The sequence below is a fragment of the Saccostrea cucullata genome, unplaced genomic scaffold, assembly GCF_032062105.1.
Source record: "Saccostrea cucullata isolate Sc308-1 unplaced genomic scaffold, CSIRO_AGI_Scuc_v1 ctg4825, whole genome shotgun sequence".
Taxonomy (NCBI): Eukaryota; Metazoa; Mollusca; class Bivalvia; order Ostreida; family Ostreidae; genus Saccostrea; species Saccostrea cuccullata.
Genome location: NW_026936494.1, coordinates 18,910 through 43,946, shown reverse-complemented (window position 1 = coordinate 43,946; position 25,037 = coordinate 18,910). Strand labels below are relative to the sequence as shown.

At 34.0% G+C, this 25,037-nt stretch overlaps 1 protein-coding gene and 1 long non-coding RNA gene across 2 annotated transcripts; one reads left to right on the top strand and one right to left on the bottom strand.

The window, feature by feature from the left end:
• The first annotated feature begins 5,273 nt into the window (after positions 1-5,273).
• LOC134245721 (geranylgeranyl transferase type-2 subunit alpha-like) lies at positions 5,274-24,102 on the top strand. Its single transcript, XM_062727981.1, has 12 exons — positions 5,274-5,376; positions 5,793-5,903; positions 7,001-7,125; positions 7,368-7,555; positions 7,788-7,985; positions 8,259-8,342; positions 9,523-9,605; positions 9,829-9,927; positions 22,188-22,440; positions 22,805-22,939; positions 23,298-23,570; positions 23,679-24,102. The coding sequence occupies exons 1-12, from the start codon at positions 5,374-5,376 to the stop codon at positions 23,816-23,818; spliced, it is 1,692 nt and encodes a 563-aa protein (XP_062583965.1). The 5' UTR covers positions 5,274-5,373; the 3' UTR covers positions 23,819-24,102.
• LOC134245722 (uncharacterized) lies at positions 16,733-20,954 on the bottom strand. The gene is made up of 3 exons (XR_009987509.1): positions 20,462-20,954; positions 19,414-19,602; positions 16,733-16,994 (listed from the first exon to the last, which is right to left on the bottom strand). It is a non-coding gene; the product is annotated as an uncharacterized LOC134245722 (long non-coding RNA).
• Positions 24,103-25,037: the final 935 nt, after the last annotated feature.

Below are 25,037 nucleotides of genomic sequence, written 5' to 3'. Positions count from 1 at the left end.
TCTCTGATTTTTTTCAGAACAAGTAGAGTATTTCCGTGACTCTCTTAAAAATTCACCAAAAAATGTCGTCTTCGCCGAAACAACTTACGACGATTTTTGGGCCACAGGTCTCAACCTTAACCAAGCGAAGCGTACAAAACCCACAGCATGGCCCGAAAAATATGTTCTGGGTCTGGGACAGATTACTTGGACGCATAGTCACGGAAATTAAAAAAACTCAAAAAATCCCCCGGAAAACAGGGCCAGATCAGGGCTACCTCGCCAGGATTCGCAAAATAAATAGCAATTCTTATCAATGCATGCTTCTTTGTTTAATTATGCACGAATATTCTCTCTTTTATCTGCTTTTTTTTAAAATATGGAATACATAAAGTGTATTACCCTGAATGTTAGAGGGTTAAATGGTTATGATAAGAGAAATACATTACATTACAATATAGATATTATTTTTCTACAAGAGATGCACTTCTGAGAAAAAAATAATTTTAATTACGGTTCAAGATGGTATGGAACATCTATACATTCAAATACAGATTCTGCACATAGCAGAGGAGTATCTATTCTTTTTCATAAAAAATTTAACTTTGAAATAGTAAATGTGCATAGATTTTAAGATGGCCGTAAAATTTTGGTTAATCTAAAAGTAAATGACTCAATTATTTCCCTCGTAAATGTATATGCACCAAACGATGAAAAAAGTAGAATATATTTTTTAAAAAATTAAAGACGTGGATTTATACGTTAGCAATGAATAATTAAAACAACATAATGCTTGCAAGAGTTTTTAATACAGTACTTAAAAATCAGAACAGACATAATACAGAATCAACAAATAATAATAAAAGCTCAAAACAGTTAGAAGATATGCTGACTTACTTAAATTTAATTGATACTGGAAGACAAAAAAAGAAAGAAAAACAAGGTTTCACTTGGTATGACGAAAACGGAATACCAAAAGTAGAATAGATTTTGTATTTTTTTCTAAAAATGTTGAGTTAGTCTTGTCAAAAGTTTTTCTCAGAAAGGCTCTTAATACGCAAGGTAGTAGAAGTACATCGTTCGATTAGATTAAATCTTTCAATGAATAAAGAAACAAGAGGTCAAGGTTATGGAAAATAAAAAGGTACCTCAAAGGTGTAACAGATCTAGATTATTAAATAAGATGGGAAAGGCTTAAATCTATCGTTAAAACGTTTTCAATACATTTTTCAAAACAAAAAAGTCTTGATAGAAAACAAAGAATCACAGAATTAGAAAAAAGAAATAGAAAACATTAAAACGTCTCCGCACTACTTAATGGACACAAGAAGGAAAATTAAAACTATCTTGAAGCAGAATTAGACAAAATTTATGCTAAAACTACGGGTGCATTTATTAGATCAAAAGCCAACTGGATAGAAAACGGGGAAAGAAATACATCATACTTTTTAAGATTAGAAAGAAAAAATCAATCGGCAAATACGATACATGAAATCAAAAAAAAAAATAAATTACTAAATAAAACTGAAGACATCATGGAGTCACTTTGTAATTTTAATGAAAACCTATATTCAACAAGACATGTCCGAGTAGAAAACATAAAAGAATATTTAGAAGATTGTGAATGTCCTCACTTAACTAATCATGAGAGAGAGAGAGACACACCGACAGAGAGACAGAGAGAGACACGTGATGAACTTCCCACGATTTCCAATGTCCTGAGGCCATAAAGCAAATAGAAAACAACACAATTCCCTGGCTCTGATGGGTTACCCGTCGAATTCTATAAAAAATTTTTTGGAATAACATTAAAAATTATTTTTATGTATCATTACTAAGACACTTGAAAAGGAGGAAATGACTTTTTTCAAAAATTATCAATTATTTCTCTATGTAGTACACAATTGGAGTCCTTACCTTGTATCTGTCTTGTGGTGATTTTGAGTTGTATGTCTTTACATTGGAGTCCTTACCTTGTATCTGTCTTGTGGTGATTTTGAGTCTATGTCTTTACATTGGAGTCCTTACCTTGTATCTGTCTTGTGGTGATTTTGAGTTGAGAAAGTTACGACTGGTGTCCTGATTCAGAATGGCCACAGGATTGTCCACTTGGATGTTAAATTGGTCCAGGATAGCCGTTAATTCCTCTCGCTTCATAAACAGGAGAAAAGAACGATTTGTAGTATAAACAGCCTAGATAGGCTGTAGGGCGAGACCGCTGGATGGTAGAAAACACCTGCCGAGCTGACTTCGTTTTAGTCAAATATTTTAATTAGTAAAATAAACATCATCAGTTATTTACAATGTACGTAGTATCGAGTGCATTGACCTCTAATTCAAAAAGGATACAGAAGTGTAAGACCTTTCCGTAAAAGTAAACAAACAGGTTAATCATATTAAGGACTATATTACATACCAGGATGTTTATCTATCTACAGTCATCAATCCAGGAACAATAACTGAACATTATTAAAATTGGTGATATCACCTATTCGAATGGGTGATATCACCTATTCAGATTTTGAATAGGTAATATCACCTATTCGAATAGGTGATATCACTTATTCTAATAAGCGATATCACTAATTCGTATAGGTGATATCACCTATTCGATTTGAATAGGTGATATCACCTATTCGAATAGGTAATATCTCTAATTCGAATAGGTGATATCACCTATTCTAATAGGTGATATCACCTATTCTAATAGGTGATATCACCTATTCAAATCAAATAGGTGATATCACCTATTCGAATAGGTGATATCACTAATTCGAATGGGTGATATCACCTATTCGAATAGGTGATATCACTTTTTGGCAGTAAATACTAAAAGGGCACCCCATACAATATATATATCTCTTCTCAATTTTGAAATGAGCAGTGTATTTTAGAGTTGTTATTTTTTTGTTGTTTTTTTAGCTACTTATTATCAGTTGTGATCTTGTTTTGCTTTTTTTAAATATATAAAATGAGAAAAAAAATCAATAAATATTATTAAACATAGTGATGCTTCTCGCAGTTTTTATTTCGAGAGATCAGTTTGTAAGGATGAGTGTAGCGTTTCTAATGAACTCTCTCATCTTTGTAAAGATGCTTACTTCTATTGGTAAGACCCGTAAAAGGCAACTGTGGGGGAATGGGACTTCACTCCACAAAAATTATTATCAATGTATATAATAAAAAATCGGAATTCTAGTAATTTGGACCAGCTGATATCATGCATCATTCTCAATGTATCAGTCATTTTGCTCAGCACTTGGGAAAAGAACATTAGACCATTTTGCAAAATAAAGTGAAAAAAATATTAAAATCAAAACTAAACTGAGTTTCAACAAGAATTGATTTTAGCTCACCTCGACGAAGTCGACATATTTAAGCCCATGCTATACCGTCGGTGTCAGCGTTTGCGTCCACGTTATATTTTTGAAATAAGCCAATTTCCAAGTAACAATAAACTCCTATCTAAGACCAAACTTGCGTAGATGATGCATCTAGGGATGGACACTACCAGACTTGCTTCTGATGCTTGATCTGACCTACATTTTCCAGATTAGTGAGTAGATTAAAGTTTTTGAAGCAGGTCCATTCTCATGTAACTATCAGTCCTACCTGGACCAAACTTGCGTGGGTGATGTGTTTATAGGAATGCACACTACCCAGTCTGCCTCGGGTGTTGGATCTGACCTATACTTTCCAGAGGAGTGAATTTTAGAGATACTTTAACCATATTACACTATAGCATGGTATATCAGCAGAACTGTAGTTCTCCGAAAAAAAAAAAAGGATTGACAGACCGGAGAGCTGCAGTGCCACCCTTTGAAAAAACTGTAAATTTATTGCGCACAAAAGGTTGCGCTAGGTTTTTTTGCAACTGAGGTACGAATTTAGAAGAATTAATCCAGAACCTAACGCAACCTTTTGTGTACAATAAATATACAGTTTTTTCAACGGTTGGCACTGTATCTCTCCGGTCTGTCAATTTCATTTTTTTTCCAGAGCTACAGTTCTGCAGCTAGGTAGCATGAATGATGTATCTACTGGTATATAAGGATGAACACCTCCAAAATGTTGAATCTAACATACAATAACATTCTCCAGATGAGTGATCAGGGAAACGTTTTTGGAGTAGCTCTAAAATAATATGGCTTGATATGATCGCAAAATGATTTTATCCCTAAGAACCGTAGTGCATGTGCACTGTATTGTTGCACAGCATTATCAGATGCAAATTTAAAAGACGAAAATAACAAACAATGATCAATCACAAAAAATGATAAATTATACAAATATGTGAAGATGTCTTGTAACACGGACTCTGGAAATTTCAGATGTGGGATCAGGTGCCTAGGAGGAGTAAGCATCCCATTTTGAGAAGTCACACCCACCGTGAGCCTTATATATTCTATGTAGTATGCATTGATCGGGTAGACGGTTATGTTTGTTACAAATTCTTTAATATACATGTACATGTAATTGTCTGTTATTGGTAACAGTTGTAAAATACAATTTTAAAAATCAATATGTGTTTACTATAGTTAAGTGTTGTAAAGATACAGTGACGTTCGTCACATTTTAACTGTTTACTAATCACATTGGTCACGAGTTGTTCATTTCTTTAAGTACCATTCTATTGTTATAGAACCGTTCACGGTAGCCTAGTGGTAGAGCGTTCGCTTCATGATCGGGAGGCCCGTGTTCGATTCTCGTTCCCGGCGCCGCGTCAAACCTTAGACGTAAAAATAGGTAGTGACTGTTCCTTCGCCAAGCGCTCGGCATCAGAAGTGAAAGTCACGGGTCTTTCGGATATGACCTTAAAAACGTAGGTCCCGTGTCACGGTAGGCGCTGGCACGATAAAGAACCCTCACTGCTCAATGGCCCTGAGTGCCGAGTATAGGTCTAAATTTGAAGCCCTTCATCGGCATACGGTGACGTCTCCATATGAGTGAAAAATTCTCAAGCGGGACGTTAAACAATATACAATCAATACAATCAATATTGTTATAGATTTTAAGAAAAATTTCATTAATTCATATGACAGAGACAATGAATTTTCACATTAAAGATTGATATTTTAAAATTCTTTACTTTACAACTTTCAAAAGAAAAGATGGTGTATGCCGCAGTGGGATATATTCAATTCATCATGTTTTTAAATGTCATTTGGAAATAGACTATTCATTACATTCGTATGATATATATTTTTTTAAATTTTATACCTTTTATTTTTGTTTGCCCTTTGGGGACTTAAAATTGGTGGTAAAACACTTAGCTTCAAATTGGCCCCTTATACGAAACATCCATGCTTAAATTATCATGACAAATTCTTCACTCTCTAACCGATAAGAGATAACAAAAGACTCATTTCCGTTTTATAATCAGAGTCGTTCGAGATGGTAAGATTCGTTGTTTATTTCAAATAGATATATCAACATTTAGTTATCATTGCTTCTTATTGAATTTTTACATGGAGAGAACAAATATTCACATTAAGTATTTTACTTCATACTTGCGTAAAGTCAATTATATGGCTAATTGAATAGAGCAAATTCGAACGTGATGTTATGTTAGACTTCATCTTCATAGGCTTGCGGGGAAAAAACATGGTGATAAATGTATCATGCATCTGTATACATTTTAAGCGTATTGTGGGATGTTGACAATTCATTTCTCACTTATGAATGAAAAACTCAAGTATTTATATATAAAAATACACTCTTCTGTATACAAAGGGCAGAGAAATGTTGTTGTAACAAAATATTTTGAGGAAGTAGAGCTAACTTTATTGCTATTTCTTGCTTCTGATTTTCAGCATGGTAGATTAAAAGTGAAAACAACAGCCCAACAGGAGGAGGCAAAGCGGAAAGAACGAGAGCAGAAACTCAAACTTTATAACGCCGCTACGTCAGCGGCATTTAAAAAAGTAAGTGGGTCACAGACACAATAAAATTTCAGCTGCTTCATTTAGGGTCTTTCCGTCAGAGGTCAGAAAAACAACCTCAAATTTATTAACTAAGCATCACAAGATTAAAAAAAATATATACATCTTCCTGTTTATTTGTCTCCTACCAATGAAACCGGAGGAGACTATAGGTTTCCTCTGCGTCTTTCCATATGTCCATCTGTCTGTGCGTCCGTCTGTCCCTGTCTGTCTGTCAGTCTGTCCTACTTGGTTTTCCGCACTTTTTTTCTAAACGCTTGCAGATATTGAGCTGAATTTTGGTATGTGAGTGTGTCTTGATGAGTTACAGATCAACTTTGAATGTCGTTTCGCTTCATTGATTTCTGACAAAATTATTGCATTTTTAATTTTAATAATGGTTTAAGATCAGGTTGGTGCTGCGCTAAATTCCGATGGCCAACATGGTAAATTTATAAAGCGAGAAAAAGACGTTGAAAAAATGAGTTGAATTTTCATCTTTATGTGGATTATTTTATAAGGTTAAAGGCATTCACAACCTCAAAATCAACCAGTTTTACCTTGTACATAACTTTTGCATATTATGAAATGACATCCTAAAGAAAAAGGGGAATCCGGTAGGGGACATGTATTTCTTATGTAATACTCTCAGAATGCTTGTTTAAATATAGGATAGACAAGGTAAAAGTCTCTTGTACAGTATATTTTAGGTAGTATCTTTAGTGTTTTACTTTCAGTAAAGTTTAATTCGATCCATAGTCCTCAGATAAGAAGTCTTCCAACATTTATTCCAAAGTTTGTGAAAAGGGGGGTTGTCATGTTGTCTACACAATACATTCGAGGTTATTTTTCCGCTGGTCCAAAAGGCACGAGAAGTTGCAATTGCATGAAATTTTAAAGCTCCAACAACAAATGTTTGAAATTTTTCCATGGAAAATTCATTGTAACTAGATTCTGGAACATTTTGTAAGAAAGGTACATCTGTCTTCAGGGGAAGGGTTATGGTACATGTACATGTGGTATTGAAATACATGTATAAGATCTTTTAGATGTTTAAAAGATGCACAGACAACTTTATATCTCTTGGTATTATCTTATAGAGATTAAATGGAGAATTTGATGAAGAGGGATTGAAGCTCACAGGAGAGATATTATCTGTTAACCCAGATTTCTATTCTCTCTGGAACTACCGCAAGGAAATATTTCTGTTCTTGAAGGATAACAAGTAAGCAGACCACTTCTCTAAATTGCATGGCTTTTCTAATCTTAAACACTAGTAGAAATAATACAGTGATCTGACAATTCAGTTGGTGCATCTACACTGAAATATTTTTTTTAAAGAGATAAAAAATACATGAATTTAAATTGTATTTTCTTTATAAATCATGGCTCATTAAATTCTGTTAAGAATGTTTGAAGCTCAGTATACACAGTGTACATACAGATGTAATGTATGTTATATTTCAGAGAGACAGAGTTCGTACAGAAGCTGATGCAGGATGAGCTGGGGTTTCTGGAGTCCTGTCTGAAGGTAAATCCTAAATCGTATGGAGCCTGGCATCATCGCTGCTTCATCATGGACAACATGCCAACACCCGACTGGGAACGGGAACTCCAGCTCTGTAACACGTTCTTGGAGTACGACGAGCGAAACTGTGAGCATAATAATCAGCCAATTTTAATAAGTAACAAAGATTCTCCATTCCAAAATCAAGAAGGAAATATAATTGGAAGATACAAAATATTGGTTCTTACTCGAAATTTTGGAAATCTGTGTCGAAATTTTCATGTCAATGAATATATAGCATTACAAACCATATATTCTACTATGTATTTGAAATAGGAAAAACTGAATCTTTGAAGGAATCTGATAATCTTCTCTTGTAGTTCATTGCTGGGATTATCGTCGCACAGTTGTTCTGGCCTCAGATGTTGATTTAGAACAGGAACTCGCGTACACCACAGAGAAAATTCAGACTAACTTCTCCAACTACTCCTCTTGGCATTACCGCAGTAAACTCCTCCCCGTCATCTTCCCTGACCCCACCCACCCTGTCAGGGTACAGGAGGATATCTTACTGCAAGGTCAGGACCCCAAAATATACTCATTGGAAGAGTTTAAAATAAGAATTTGAATGTCTATAAAACGTGATAGTGTGTAATCAGGCCTGAGTGATTGAAGATATACAGCATAGCTGGGTTATAGTTATGTCCTGGAGACCTGTGAATTTTCTTTGCTATATCTTGAAATTTTTTGAAAAATGAAAAAGAAAAATAGCACCAATGTAGAGGTTTATTTTATAATGAAAATCTGTCATTTAAATGATCTTATAAATTAAATTAATTTTTTAATTACAGAACATGAGACAGTTCAGAATGCCATCTTTACAGATCCAGACGATCAAAGTGCTTGGTTTTATCACAGGTGGCTTCTGGGCAGAGGTAGGTTTCTTGGTTTTAGTTGAGATTGGAATGTTCACTTTGTTAAGCTTTATTACGTTTTAGTTGAGATTGGAATGTTCACTTTGTTAAGCTTTATTACGTTTTAGTTGAGATTGGAATGTTCACTTTGTTAAGCTTTATTACGTTTTAGTTGAGATTGGAATGTTCACTTTGTTAAGCTTTATTACGTTTTAGTTGAGATTGGAATGTTCACTTTGTTAAGCTTTATTACGTTTTAGTTGAGATTGGAATGTTCACTTTGTTAAGCTTTATTACGTTTTAGTTGAGATTGGAATGTTAACTTTGTTAAGCTTTATTACGTTTTAGTTGAGATTGGAATGTTCACTTTGTTAAGCTTTATTACGTTTTAGTTGAGATTGGAATGTTCACTTTGTTAAGCTTTATTACGTTTTAGTTGAGATTGGAATGTTCACTTTGTTAAGCTTTATTACGTTTTAGTTGAGATTGGAATGTTAACTTTGTTAAGCTTTATTACGTTTTAGTTGAGATTGGAATGTTCACTTTGTTAAGCTTTATTACGTTTTAGTTGAGATTGGAATGTTCACTTTGTTAAGCTTTATTACGTTTTAGTTGAGATTGGAATGTTCACTTTGTTAAGCTTTATTACGTTTTAGTTGAGATTGGAGTGTTCACTTTGTTAAGCTTTATTACGTTTTAGTTGAGATTGGAATGTTCACTTTGTTAAGCTTTATTACGTTTTAGTTGAGATTGGAATGTTCACTTTGTTAAGCTTTATTACGTTTTAGTTGAGATTGGAATGTTCACTTTGTTAAGCTTTATTACGTTTTAGTTGAGATTGGAATGTTCACTTTGTTAAGCTTTATTACGTTTTAGTTGAGATTGGAATGTTCACTTTGTTAAGCTTTATTACGTTTTAGTTGAGATTGGAATGTTCACTTTGTTAAGCTTTATTACGTTTTAGTTGAGATTGGAATGTTCACTTTGTTAAGCTTTATTACGTTTTAGTTGAGATTGAACTGTTCACTTTGTTAAGCTTTATTACGCGAATCAAATAGAACGTTGAAAAACTCTTTGATAAAGGAAAAATATTTTAACATAAATCAGAGACATAAATAACATAATACATCTCTGCATAAGTAAAATAACTTTGCTGCAGTTTTGTATTATAAAAACTCTCTGGATAATGTTGTTTTTTTAGGCAGGAAAAAGCTTCAGGTCAGCTGTGTTCATGCCTCACGTCACACAAACCAAATAATAGTGCTTCTGACAAATCACATTAAGGTATGATACCCAAGGCCTTGTTCTTGCAGAAATGATTTGAAAGATGCATATAATTGTAGATAAAAAAAATATTTTTGCCAAATGTTAGTATCATTTTCAGGAAGCCACTTAGCAAAGAATGCTTTTTTTAAATTTTCACATTTTAAGCAGTGTATTAACTGTTTACTGTGTATGTTTGTTTTTGATTAGTTTGTTTAACTGAGGACTATAAATATATTGACAGGTAAATCATGGCCACATATTGTCTGTAAACATCAACAGTACCTCTATCACGGGGGAATGGAAAAATGTGAAAGGGTCAACTAATTACAGTAACATTTGGGTAAGTTTGAAGAGAGTGCAAGAAAATGTGACCAACCTTTAAATATTGCAATAACTGCAGAATTAACTAGAGCCGAGCTCGTTGCAAAGCAACGAATAGGTCTTCCGTTGGAGCTACGGAAAGGAAGACGTAACCTTGAGTCTAGGTCAAACCATTCTAAAATTATTTAAGTAAGCAACCCAAAGGATTGTTGAGGAAGCAACTTACAATGTTTCGCCAGGAAAAAGACTGTAAAAGAATGTTATGTGCATGACCTTGAACTTTCTAAATGACCTTGCAACAAGCAAAGACAAACTCTGTTATAAAAATACATACTCTGCGTGTTACCGAGTGGAAAAGTTCACGTATGTTTTTTTTTTAGATATTCTTTTAGTTCATATCCAACCAAAACATCTTATCTTAAGTGACCTAGAACTTGAGACAAGGTCATGCCCCACCCTGCATTATATGAGCAATGTTTCACTGGTACAAATACGGTTGAGAATTTAAAGTTTCTCTGTAAGTAACAGTGACTCGTCCAAAAGACTGGATATGTTCAATCAAATTTTTTTTGAGCATATATCGAATCGAAAGAATTTATTAGGTTCAAAACTATGATTTACATGATGATTTATTTAGAAATATGAGTGTATGACGTTTGTTGAGAATATCTTGAATAGTTTCTTAAAAATTGAAATCTTAAAAATGGAAATTCCGTTCAGATAATGCATATAGGCATAAGCTTACAATAAAATATCTCAAATGGTTTCTTTAATACTATGCAAATTGCAAATTAAAGACAAGTGAGGTCAAGGTCACAGGAAAGTGCAAGATCAAACTGTATCAGGATACTAAAGTTTGATAAAAATGTCTTGAATGGATTCTTCAAAACTGAAGGTCGCCCGTTTGGCACAGTGGTTAGAGCATCTGTTATACACTAAGGTTTGGATAGCTCTCATAAGTGTGTACAGTGTACATGTATCAGCATATGAAGTTGAGTAAAAATATAAATGCTTTCTTCAAAACTGAGCTTAATACTCAATGAATTAGGTAAGGTAAGATCAAGGTGAAAGGAGAGGTCAAAGTAAAAAAAAAAATGCATGTATCACCATAAGAAGTAAAAGAATACTTATAGTCTTGAATGGTATGTTTCTGAGTTAAACACTAACCTGAGAAAAGTTAGGTTAAGGTCAAAGGAAAGGTAAAACAAAATGTTGATGCAGTTACAAACGTGTAGGTAGCCTATAGTATGTATCAGCACATATCAGTACATATCGGCACATGAAGTTTGATGATACTATCTTGAATGGTCTCTTTAGACAGAATTCATAAAAGGTGAGATTAAGTTCAAAGGAAAGGTCAAAGTTAAAATATGTTGATGCAGGAAAATAGCTCTCATCAATGTTTATCAGCATAGGACGTTTAATATAAAAAAAATTGAATAGTTTCTTTGAAATTGAGCTCTGAACTGAGGTAAACGCAAAGCGGGGAAGAGGGACAGACGGAAAATGGAAGACGTACATGACAAACAATATATGCCCGGCCATTTTCATGTGGAAGCATCAAAGTTTCAATGAGAATGTTTTATTTGGAATTTGGAGACTCGTGAAATAATGCGTGGAGACCGATCCTATGGATGAGACCGGATAAATCAAGGTCTTGTGTCGGGGTAGGTGCTGGCATGAAAAGGATCAAAGCACCTGATTTCATCAGGCATAAAACTTGAAATTATTAAATGCACAAGCAAATACGATTGATTAAAACAAATATGAGATAGAGTGAAATAAAATACCATATAACGGGTAATTTTTACTGCTGTATATTTTTACGAATTTGGGTCAAAAAAGGTGATTTAAATTTTTATACGTTGATCTTTTACGAATTGAATATGTCCGTAAAAATTCAAAACATCAGACGTAAAATTCCAGATCACATTGAATGCATTTACGTGTACAAATAACGTGTCCAAAAACGCTATGTAACTTGTAAGAGAGAGAAAGAAAGAGAGAGTGAGAGAGTTATTAAACACATGTTAATTTGATATAACAATATAAACAATGCAAACAAATTACATAATGAATTGTATATAGGCGCATTTCCAGAATTTTTTTCCAGGGGGGGGGGGTCCACCTCAGTCAAAAAAAAAATCCTATCCCGGATATTTCTTGACAAGCAAAAAAAAAAATAAATAAATAAACGTAAAGTAACACTCCCCCTAACGTCAAAAACCTATTTCGTAAGGGGGGGGGGGGGGGTTAGTTGTGACTTCTTCTCTTCTTTTGCCTCAAATCTTTAACTTTTCATACCCATTTTACACATATAGTCCAGGGGAGTCTGCATTTTCCAAGGGGGGTCCATGGTAACTTTTTCCTTGTTTTAGTATGTACATTTTTAACCTGGTAAATTCCAGGGGGGGGGGGGGGGTCCGGACCCCCCGACCCCCCTCTAGATCCGCGCATGGTATAATTTTTTTAAATAACCTTTATATACATGAGCAATGTGCCCTTCATTTATTCATGTTTTTTTTATAAACATAGCTAAGCACACGTGCATGTCTGGTATATTTACCGAAAACAAAGAGCACAACTCAAACTAACATAATTGAAGTGAAAGTATTTAATTAAGTACATCGTATTAAGAGGTCGAAGTTTTATTCAAAGCATATGAAGCAGAAGAAAGTGTCCAAGATTGAAAACACGGGTATACATTTAATTGGAAGAGCTGTAATTATTAAGTCATTATCAGAAGTTATGCGTCTCTAAAAAATACTAAAAAAGAGTAACCAGGTAGGTCTAACTTATAAATTAATTGACAATGTTTGTATAATTTATATACAAGTTAATTGAGATTTACCTGTATGATCCCAATTGATGATTGGCTTAAAAGTGTTCAAAATACTAACAGTATACTAATTATATAACCTCCATGGAGTGAGCTTAGTAGCAATAAGCATTACTTTTACACATACCATGTTAAAAAATTATACGAGCCGTTTTATAAATTATGTGAAATTTTACACGTTTAAATTTTACGGATTTATAAACCTAAAAAAAAATACCCGTCATTCAGTAATTTGAAAAAGGCGACATGATTTCAAAGCCAATTTCCACTGTTGGAGTACACGATGTTTTTAACATTCGACATGCCTGCGGCTCTCTGTGGCCACGCACGTTAAAAAAATAATGGAGAAACAAAAGAGTGATGGTAAAAATAAAACGTACATATAGTACATTACCTATCTCAAGACTTCCGTCACTAATTATAATTATTTGCCGAAGCCCCTTTTCAATTACAATTTTGATAACATACATTAACACGGAATAGAGAAATAATTTTGCGTGAACAGGCCAAAGAAAGTTATCAAAATTCAAAATGATTTTATGCACCAGTGTTAGGAATTGCGATTTAATGTAAGATCGGTGACGTATTCTTATTGATTCGATTAATTAAAAACACAATTTTCTATTAATTGATAGGTCTTTGTACACAATGGATTTTAATCACGATCACAGACACTTGCTTTGTTTACGACAACAGGTGGCTGGTACACAAGTGACCCCGATCGGCAGCGTGGGATTGGCGCGTTTGATTACACAACTGTTACAAACATCTAGGCTGGCGAACATGGAGATCAACTAAATGATCGTGAATTATTCGATTAATAAAGCTTACAATTACTTATAATTATATTTAACGTAGAAAGATAGATTTAATATATTCCGATGAAGACGTGTTCACTATAAAACTAATTAATAATACATAAAAAAGAAAAACTAATTGTTATATAAATAATTTAATAATGAACCGTAAAGCATGTATAAAGACCTTTTTAGTAGAAATTTAACATTAAATACCATAGGGTATATTATTGATAGGAAGTTTGTGTAAATTATACACATGAAGAGGTCTAATTTTCTTTCCGATTGAAAAACGCTACCTGTTTACCTGGCCTGCTTTCTACTTCGTGTTACGCAATATCCCCGGTATATTCGAACAAATAAACATTCTCATCAGATCAAAAAGGTGTCAAAGAACAATTTTGTTCGTATAATTCAGATCGAAATATTTACCGTTTTTGAGTTATAAAGCAAAAACTTTCAAGCTCCCTAAATCCCTAATCATAGGGGCCAGCCCCTTTTGAATAGTATTAAATGAAAGCCCTTGCAATTATGCACAACTTTTGTTCAACATGTCTTAACAAAATATTTTTAGTTTTCAAGATAAAAAGGAAAATATGTGTAAATTTTCGCTCTTTTAGGCATTCTATTTTTTGACCCCTATATAGCGCCATTTTGAATACAGAAATCGAAAAACAAAAACCGATGTGCACAACTTCAATCCTTCTGTTATCTAAAAGCAGTAAAATTTCTGCTCCAGCTCTAGTGGTCTCTGAGCCTTTGTCTGGAAATGAAAGCCTATAATTTTTCGTTTAAAGGGAAATAACTCAAAACCGGAAGTGAATTTTTGAAATTTTAGACAATATTCTGAAAGAGTTTATTACCGTCTATAATGTCTGAAAATTTGAGCAAAATCCATTGAGAAATGAGTGAGATATGAGGCCTCAAAGTTGGCGTCTAGGAAGAAAACAAAAAAAAGAATAATAAGAACTAGAGCAAAGCTCGTTGCAAAGCAACGAGTAGGTCTTCCCTCCTGTTTGACCGGAAGTAGCTTTCATTTTAACTAAAGATGAGAAATAACGCCCAAAAATGCTTTGAATCCTCCAAAGCTATGTTAATTAATGCAAAAATAAGCCATTTTTTTGCCTACTTCGGGTTTGACCGGAAGTGACGACGAGCATAAAAATTATTTTTAAGCTCCCAGAGATATATGTTACCCCAAAACTTGTCAAAAACGGCAAAAATACGCGTTTTCCGACTACTTCCGGTTTGACCGGAAGTGACGACGCTGGACGTATTTTGACGACTCCATTAGATTATGCTTGACATTTTCAACAACTTTGCTTCTTTGATGTATAACAAATTCTCAATACATTTTGAGATAACTGGAAAAAACTTTTGGCCCCTCTAGATCCCTTAATTTAGGAGTCAGCCCTTTTTCCGACATATCATTTGGAAGATCTTCTAATTTTGCACAAATTATTTTCTATATATCTTAACAAAATATTTTTAGTTTGGAAGATAAAAAGCAAAATGAGTACTTTTTGGTTCTTTTAAGCTTTCGAATTTTTGACCCCTATATAGCGCCATTTTGAATAGAGAAATCGAAAAAACGAAAACCGATGTGCACAACTTCAATCCTTCTGTTATCTAAAATCAGTAGAATTTCTGCTCCAGCTTAAGCCGTCTCTGAGCCTTTGTCTGGAAACGAAAGCCTATAAATTTTCGTTTAAAGGGAAATAACTCAAAACCGGAAGTGACTTTTTGAAATTTTAGTCAGCATTCTGATAGAGTTTATAAACGTCTATAATCTCTGAAAATTTGAGCGAAATCCGTTGAGAAATGAGTGAGATATGAGGCCTCAAAGTTGCGGTCTAGGAAGCAGAAGAAAAAAAAAGAATAACTAGAGCAAAGCTCGTTGCAAAGCAACGAGTGGGTCTTCCTTCCTAGCGATAAGCAAAAGATTAAATGTTTCTGTCTAGATTGTCAACTTTGCTAACATTCTCTTTTTCAATTTCTCTCAGAAACCCTTACTTGAATTCTTTAATTTGGTGTGAGCATGAGGTCTAAAAGGTACTCTCTCTAACAGCATTCTTGAAATCGTATCCACAACAGTTTAACTTCCAATATTATGACTTTTGATATCGGATATATCATGTTTGTTGCAATTATGTTTGTGAAACGTGTCATACTACAGAAACATAAGTGTTTTGCTACATTACCATCTTAAAAATGGCTTTAAAATCATTTAATATACAATATAACCAGGTAAATAAAATAAACAAATTATATAATAATTCAAAAAATCCAAATGTATTTACAATAATGATGAACAATCTTCATTAGTTGCAATCAGTAAGTAGAACAATACTTTTATAATAAACGCACAGAAATGTGTTGTGTATGTTTCGAATTTGCAGCTTTCCACTAGCAACTGGTGGTACCTCAATAGGAGTGTAAAATTCTCTGAACGGTATATTGTAAACATATTACATATGGCTGTGTATTCTTTTTTAGCGGCTTTGGCGGAATGCAGCAATCACTAAATCAAGTACAAAGCTAAAAGTCTTGTACATAAACATAAATAAGAATATCTATGCTAACTTATTCAAAAGTCAATTTCCACCAAATATTGTACAAGCTAAATATAATACATTTACAGCATTAAAGAAACAAATCTCTTTGAAGGTATTGCCCTGCATAAGAACAATTTGAATACCCTACACTAAGGATGCTCTGTGCCAAGTTTCACTTTGGTTCCGGAAAATGATATTGTGAAATTTTAGACAATGATGATAATGGATAAAATTATGTTTTTAAAAAATTTACTGGTTCCTTTAGCTCAGATGGGCTAATAAGTATGCAACAGGCACAGTTTTGCAATTGACATTGAAATGCGACTGGACATCTCTTCAATCTTGTTTTAGAAAACTACATGTACATGCCCTATGTACGGAATTCCTTGGAATCATACACATGTTTATACCTTTAATTAGTTGTATGTGCCAAAATAACAATTTTTTTTACATTATACTGTAAAAAATACACATACATGTATTACAAGATCTTCTATTCCTGCTGAAGACAGAGGATCTATCTTAATCATTAGAATAAGTAAGTCTAAACTTTGAAAGGGAAGACCTTATTAAAGAGGTCAATATGCTACACAAACAAAATATTATTATATTTAAAAATAATTTATTCCAATGTAATTACTGGTACATGTATTTCTGTTACAAAAACTATTTCACTTGAAAAACTGAGAGCAATTGATATGTTCATATTTGTGGATTTATGTTGTCAAATCAAAATTTAAAAATGATACACAGTGTGTTTAAAAATTGTCTTCACAAACCAAAACTTGACTTATTTTCACTATGCTGTTTATTCCATGTCACATCCAAACAGATGATCTTCTGGCAAATCATGGTCATGCTTGGTATCAAAATTCAGTCTTCAGATGAGTCACACCTATCCAAAAGAAATTGAAATTTTTTAATCTATAATTCTTTTACTAAAAAAAAAGTGCAATTCATGAGATTATAAATCATATTATCAAATTGAGAGATAAGATATTGTCACATTTTCTGTGTATAATTTGTAAATTTTAATGTACTCTTTCATCAATTAAAAGAAGTTTACACCAATTAAGGCAGTCATTTATGCTATTCCCTAATAAGACAACATACAAGTGCAAAGTATTCATGCACTAGTGGGTTTAGGATAATGTGCTAGAGTATTTATGACAACATACTAGCACGAGGTGACAATGTGCTAGCATGTACGTCAGTGATAATATGCCAGCACACTGAATCCAACATGCAGTGAAGCTAACACTCAACAGATTGTTTAAAGTTGTGTTTGCATGATATTTTGTTTTGTGTTAACACAGCAGCGTGTTGTTTAAAGCTGCATTGGAGTGGCAGTCTGTTGAAATTAACATGCTAACACACTGCAACTTCACATCATTGGAACACCATAATTTTAAAACTGACAAACCAATATCTTATGATTACTAACTAGGTAATTGCAACTGTAAATGCTGATTTCATGGTGACAATAATACCGGTAATTCACTGTATATCTGAGAACTGATCAATTATAATAAGGCGTGTCCAGATAGGGCCACTTGCTAAAGCTCAATAGCACTTTCATAAAAGCGTGCCATCTTACCGACACAAAAGACGCCATTAGGCTATCACACAGCTCGCCATCACAACACTGAAAAACACTTTCGCACTAACACAAGTTCGCACCACACGCTGTCACACTAACACACAACACACTGTCACGCTAATACAATTTCACACAACAAAATATCAGGCTAACACAAGTTCACACAACACACTATCATGCTAACACGAATTCACAAACACGCTGTCTCGCTAACACAAGTTCACACAACACGTTGTCTCGCTAACACAAGTTTTACACAACACGCAGTCTCGCTAATACGAGTTCATAAAACACACTGTCTAGCTAACACAAGTACACGCAACACACTGTCACGCTTAGATGAATTCACACAACACACTGTCACGCTAACATGAGTTTACACAACACGCAGTCTCACTAACACGCATTTACACAATACACTGTCACGCTAACACGAGTTTACACAATACACTGTCACGCTAACACAAAGTCACAAAACAGGCTGTCTCACTATTAACTAACACAAGTTTGCACCAAATGCTGTTGCGATAACACACTGTCATCCTAATACCATTTCACACAACACACTGTCATTCTAATACCATTTCACACAACACACTGTCAGGCTAACACGAGTTCACACAACACACTGTCACGCTAACACGATTTCTCAAAACAGGCTGTCTCACTATTCACTAACACAAGTTAGCACCAAACGCTGTTGCGATAACACACTGTCATCCTAATACCATTTCACACAACACACTGTCATCCTAATACCATTTCACACAACACACTGTCAGGCTAACACGAGTTCACACAACACACTGTCACGCTAACACAAATTCAAAAAACATGCAATATCGCTAACACGAGTTCACATAACACGCAGTCTGGCTAACACGAGTTCACACAAAATGCAATCTTGCTAACACGAGTTCACACAACACACTATCTCTCTAACACCAGTTCACAAGACAAATTTTCAGGATAACAAGTTCACACAACACACTGTCACGCTAACAAGAATTCACACAACATGCTGTCTCGTTAATAAGAATACACACAACACGCTGTCTCGCTAACATGAGTTTACACAACACGCAGTTTCGCTTACACGAGTTTACACAACACGCAGTATCACTAACACCAGTTTACACAACACGAAGTCTCGCTAATACGAGTTCAATCAACACTCTGTCTAGCTAACACGAGTTTACACAACACACTGTCACACTTACACTTTATACACGATTTCACACAACACGCTGTCCTGCTAACATGAGTTTACGCAACACATTGTCAAGCTCACAAGAATTCACACAACCCACTGTCAGGCTAACACAATTAAGTTCACAAAACACACTGCCTTGCTTACACAAATTCATACAACACACTGTCTCGCTAACACAAGTTCACACAACACACTCACATTGCTGAGTTTAAAGTAAAGGTCTACTCTAATTTGAAGAGGTTTAAAACTAACATATCTCTATATTAGTAAAAAGCTTCAAATTTAAGACAAAAACATTTATGCAGTTATGTTCCTTAACATGCATCTGGCATATAAAATGAATGAGACCTTGAAAACCTCACAGTACATGTTTACTTAGCTAATTAAAGGTCTAAATTGATGCTATTCAATAATATATATCAACATCTCTAAGTATGTGAATGAGTGAAACTCTCAAATAAATATTATAAATCAAAGTATCAATAAGAAGCTGAACCTTACGTCGCAGGTTCCAATCCCATTGCTAAATGCTTTAGACAGGTTACTCCTATGAGACTGCATAAACCAAGATTCTGTGTCACGGTAGGTGTTAGCACAAAATGGATCTCGTACTTCTTAAAGGCAATAAGTGCTGAGTACAAGTCTATATTTGCAGCTAATACCATCCCAAGTGGTGGCACCATGAAATGACTGAAAAATGTATGATTAAGGCAAATAAACAAACATTAAACCACTACAGCAGTCTTATCAAACAAAAAAAGCAAACTTTCTATTATTACAATTTTTTAAAACAAATTTCTTTTGCAATTTAACTGAGCAATATTTGTCCTTTTTTGTCAGTAAAGTATGATATTAAATAATTAAGACTTTTTGAGAACATCTATTTATAGCGAGTCCAGACAGCAGCACAAATCCCTGCCCATAATGCGAGCTCTTATGATAACACCTTGGCAAAAGAAGATTGTGACTTGCACATTGCTCCACACAATTTTTCCGCAGTATACTTTGGACACACAGTGCTTAGCTTCTTTAACATGTTTAAGCTACATTCAAAATTCATTTCCATTTAATTTGAATTAGCTATCCTTACTCATGTTCACATGGAGCCAATGGGAAGTAATTTAACGAGCAGTTAATTCATTCGAATTAAACATTTGAATAAACTCTCAGTGTGAACATTGAGCATGGATGCACCAAATGTCAAATGCGGCTTGACAAGCACAATCTAAATTAAAACTTAATAAGTATCTGCCCTCACCCTTACAGTCACACTGTCAATATATAATTAGTTGAATATATTCTGTAACATTAAGTGCAGTTTGAATTATAGAGTATGATCACTATGATAGATAGTAGGACTGTTGAAATTACATCCTCAAATTAAAAAGAAATAAAATATAAAGCTGTGGGGATTTACAAGGCAAACAGAGAGCGTCTGAACTGTAAAACAGATAATATATCGGTGTGTCTGTGTATTTCTAATAACATCAATGTACGTCACTGTCATGTAATCAGTAGTGTAAATTTTAAGTAATAAAAATATTCTAACCTTCATTCCAATGGTCCAAGCCAATCATACATTAAAATGTCGCCGTCAGCTCTTTCACCACTCGATACAATTATCACTGGGGAATCCGAAGCAGAGTCAAGAGTGTTTATCCTTGTTAATGTGACAGTCAGCATTTCCTCGTAAACAATTCACACAAGATTCTTAGAATATATGAATCGGGATAATTCTGCTTAGAATAATGTTCCAGAGAAGTGACAAAGTACTTCGTAGCTCCAGATTAAATGAGTGTGCATGTCTACAAACGGATTCTTTGTGAGAAAATGTTCAACTTCACAAATCATTCTATTTTCAGTTTGTAAACCATGACAAACATGTGTCCGACGTCGACTCGAAGGGGCACACTAAAAACGGGATATACTAGAGACCTGATATTTACCTGACGTTTTAATTTTTAATTAAATGGTAATATTGAGTATTTTAAATTACTTATGTACAGACTTTATGACTTCGAGGCATATGCTATACAAAAATTCAATTGTTCTGAACATTTACAGACAAATTTGAATCAGGTCAAATAAATGTTTAGTACATCGCGTCTTTAGTACCTTCCTATTTCCCACAATGCCGCGCGTTGTTTACAAACAAGCGCGAAAAAAAATCCTCTAAACTAGGTACTAATTATTGTTGTGTACATCATCACATTTTAAAATTATTTGAATATAAAGAAAACAAAGAAACACCGATTCAAAACTGTTTCTTTTAGATGCATCAACTAGGCCTAAAAATGTGCACATGTATGCAGTAAAGGCTTGGCTGGCTATAGTAGACAACTTGTTCCTGAAAGGTTTCTCACATACATGTACTTGTTTTATATAAAAACAATTAAATATAGCTGGAAGTTTATTTCTTTTTATATCAAATGACAAGATTTTATAAGTTCGAAATTATTTCAGTCAAACTTTTTCATAATATACCAATATTTTTAGCTATCAGAAAAAACGTGTATGAGCTATTAACCCCTAATTATAGGGGCCAGCCCCTTTTCATTAATCTAATATGAAAGCTCTCGTAATTACCCACAACTTTTGTGATATATTTCTTACCAAATTATTCTCGGTTTAAAAGTTATTACACAAAAAGTAGCAAAAATTCAAAGAAAAAAAATTACTAAAATTTGCCGTTTTATAGCTTCCAAAATTTAGGAAATCAGTTTATAATTTTATCGTTCTGCACATCTACAATGTATTGGCTACAAGTTCTCCAACTTTCGTGTAAATATCTTACGTCGTTCTTGAGATTTTTAGTGGAAACGAGACATCAAAATTTTCAATTAAAGGGCAATAACTCACAATTAAAGGCATGCATCAAAAAAATGAAAACAGGTGTAAATAGGTTTAATTACAAGGTATCTAACCTGAAAGTTTCATAAAAATCAGTCCAAAGGTTTTTGAGAAATCGCCTGTCAAAAATCGAGCGGGAAAAAAAAAAAAAAAATAATAAGAAACAGTAGAATAACAGTAGGGTCTTCCGAAGGAAGCGGAAGACCCTAATAATCTTAATCTTCAGAATCAGTAGAAGGTCTTCCGTTGGAAACGGAAGACCTTAATTAGCATAAGTTTGAAAATTCATTCACTTTAAATAATATATTGCGATGCGAGATTTATGGTCCTTAAAGTGTAAACAGAAAAACAATTTTCATTTTTGTTTTAGCTTTTTTTTTTTTTTTTTTTAAAAAGTTTCATCAGTTTACCTTTTTTATTGGTAGGTAATGGATGTGAAGGATAGCCTACAAAGTGAAGAGGACTTATCTATTGGAGTGACGCTACTTACCGAGTCCGACTGCACACAGTTCTCACAAGGCCTTCAGCTTAATCAGGGTCAGAAGGAAGCTTGGACAATGGCTGGCTACAAGGCAGGGACAAGATTTAGTATCGAGCTCAGCGCGGCAGCCAGCTCTACCCTGGAAACAGAACTGGAGGGGATCCAAGAACTTCACTCAGTGGAGCCAGAAAACAAATGTATGAACATCACTTACCTTTTATTAGAGCTGTTCTTTTTGAAAATTATATGTTTATTTTCTATTCTTTGCTTATTCCTGAGATTAGTGTGAAGCACAAGTCAAGGAGGAATACTGTAAACGTATTACATTTGGCGTTGTATTCTTTTAAACGCTTTTGGCGGAAAGATACTTCCGCTAATTCAAGTACATTGCTAAATGTCTTAAACATTGATACATGAATAAGAACATCTAGAGATGCGCTAAATCAAATCTATGCTAACTTGTTTAAAAATCATTTTCCGCTAAATATCCTACACGTCAAATATAATACAGTGTGCTGACAAGAACAAGTGACAACTCATACTTTATATTTTTTTCCACAGGGGTGCTTTTGACCTTGGTGTACCTGATGAAGGCCATTGATCCTGTGCATGAGAGGTTTGAGGAAGGCATCAATGAGGCTATAAATAAACTCAGTGCTGTAGACACCAAGAGGAGGGCATTTTACTGGGATTTAAGTAAGCTTTCTACATCTAGATAAAATATATCCTCTGTGATCTTTTCATAGAATGCCTTTATCAGTCAACTTATTTTTAAATTTAATATAATTATGCTCATGATTTGTAAAACCTCTGTCTCTAAAGGTTACTGTATACAGGGTTATTTTTGCCCCTTCACACTTGAAAACAATTTTGTTCCATTTTAAATTCGCCCAATCACAGTTTGTGTAAGAAATCATACTGTATTCTTTGAATTTACCCCCCTTTTAAATTCGCCTAAAAGGAGGATAGGGCGAAGAGGGGCAAAAATAAAAGGGGGCAAAAATTTCCCTTAATGCAGTATTTATTTTTATTGGTCTATCACCTTATTTTATAGAGAGCAAGTTTATGATTGAGAAGATTCTGGATGTTCAGGATGTAAACACCCGTGAGATGACCTTGACTGGCCTTGACCTGACTGTTCTGTGTCACACAGAGTGGATGGTACTAATCCAGGAACTGGACATTTCACAGAACCAGTTATCTAACCTTAGACCCCTGAGTAACCTCCCCTGTCTAAAGATACTCATAGCCAATAATAACAAAATAGAGGATGTAGAGAGCCTCCAACATTGTAAACAACTTAAAACACTTCATCTACAGAAAAATGGTAAATAAAAACAGTGTTTGATCGATGTGGTTTTGAATCTGAATTGAATATTACATGTAATTCATTCACTTTACTGTCTTTATTGAGAGTTCTCTCCCTTTGTTTCAGCCCTACAGACAGTACAAGTTTTTACCCCCCTGGCTGGTCTCCTGTTGGAGGAAGTCAATGTCGCCGGGAATCCTTTGTGCAATATTGAGAACTATACAGACTCTTTAAGAGCAGTGCTTCCCTCCCTGTCCCCCAGCTGAGGTCAGTTACCCCCGGGGGACGTGGTCCCTACACCTGGTCCAAAAATATGTCGGTGCTCCGAGATGTCAGACACAGAAATCAGAGAGGGGAAAACTTACAAAACAAAATGTGATATATTTCTGTTTAATTATTAATGATCAGTATTTAATAAATTAATTTACACTTATGATGATTTGTTGTATAAAAGTGATTTTATAATTTCTGTTTCATTATGTTAGTGCCTGGTAAAAGATTTTGAAAATTATATTTAAGAAAAGATTTGAGGAAAATATATTTGAATGTGGAGAATGGGATACATAATAATTCTTCTTTTTTGAAGTAAATGTAAATGAAATTTACATGTAGTTAATGATATAACAAATGTGTAAATTCTATGAGGATGACTTCATGTTAGTATGGGAAATGTACTATACTCTTATAATTTTTTGTATGTGCATGTATACTGTATGCAAGCTAGTAAAGAATTTACAGTATTTACTGTAGTTGTGCAATATCACAAATAGAAATAAAACTGAAACTATAAAATCTTCATTTGTCATGATTTCAAGTACTGACAGAATTGTCAGTATTGTGAAGTTTCAGTTTTGGCCAGTAGTGTTTATGAGGAACATGTCAAGCCTCTCTTTTCTTAAGTGCTTATGAAGAAGGGAGGGATATTGCCTTGCTTCTGTCTGTCGATCGGTTGGTCTGTCAGTCCACCATCAGTTTTTGTTCATTTTCTTTGCAAAGGTTGCACATATTGAAATGAAATTTAATATACAGATTTATCATAAGAATATCTAGGTCAAGTTCTGTTTTGGGATGATCGAGTCATTTTGAACAGAGTTATGCCCCTTTTGACTTGGAAAAATTGCAGTTTCTGTTCATAGGTTGCACATATTGCAATGAAATTTGGTATACAGATTTATATCATAAAAATATCTAGGTCAAGTTCTGTTTTGGGTATAATTGAGCCATTTTTGATTTAGTTATGTCCCTTTGACTTAAAAGAAAAATCCAATTATTTGCAGTTTCTGATCATTTTCTTTGCATAGGTTGCATAGGTATATTGAAATGAAATTTAATATACATGTACAGAGTACATACAAGAATATCTAAGTCAATATTTGTTTTGGGTTAGATCAAGCCATTTCGGAAAGAGTTATGCCCCTTGAACTTGGAAAAATTCCAGTTATTTGCAGTTTGCGTTCATTTTCTATGCAGAGGTTGCATATATAT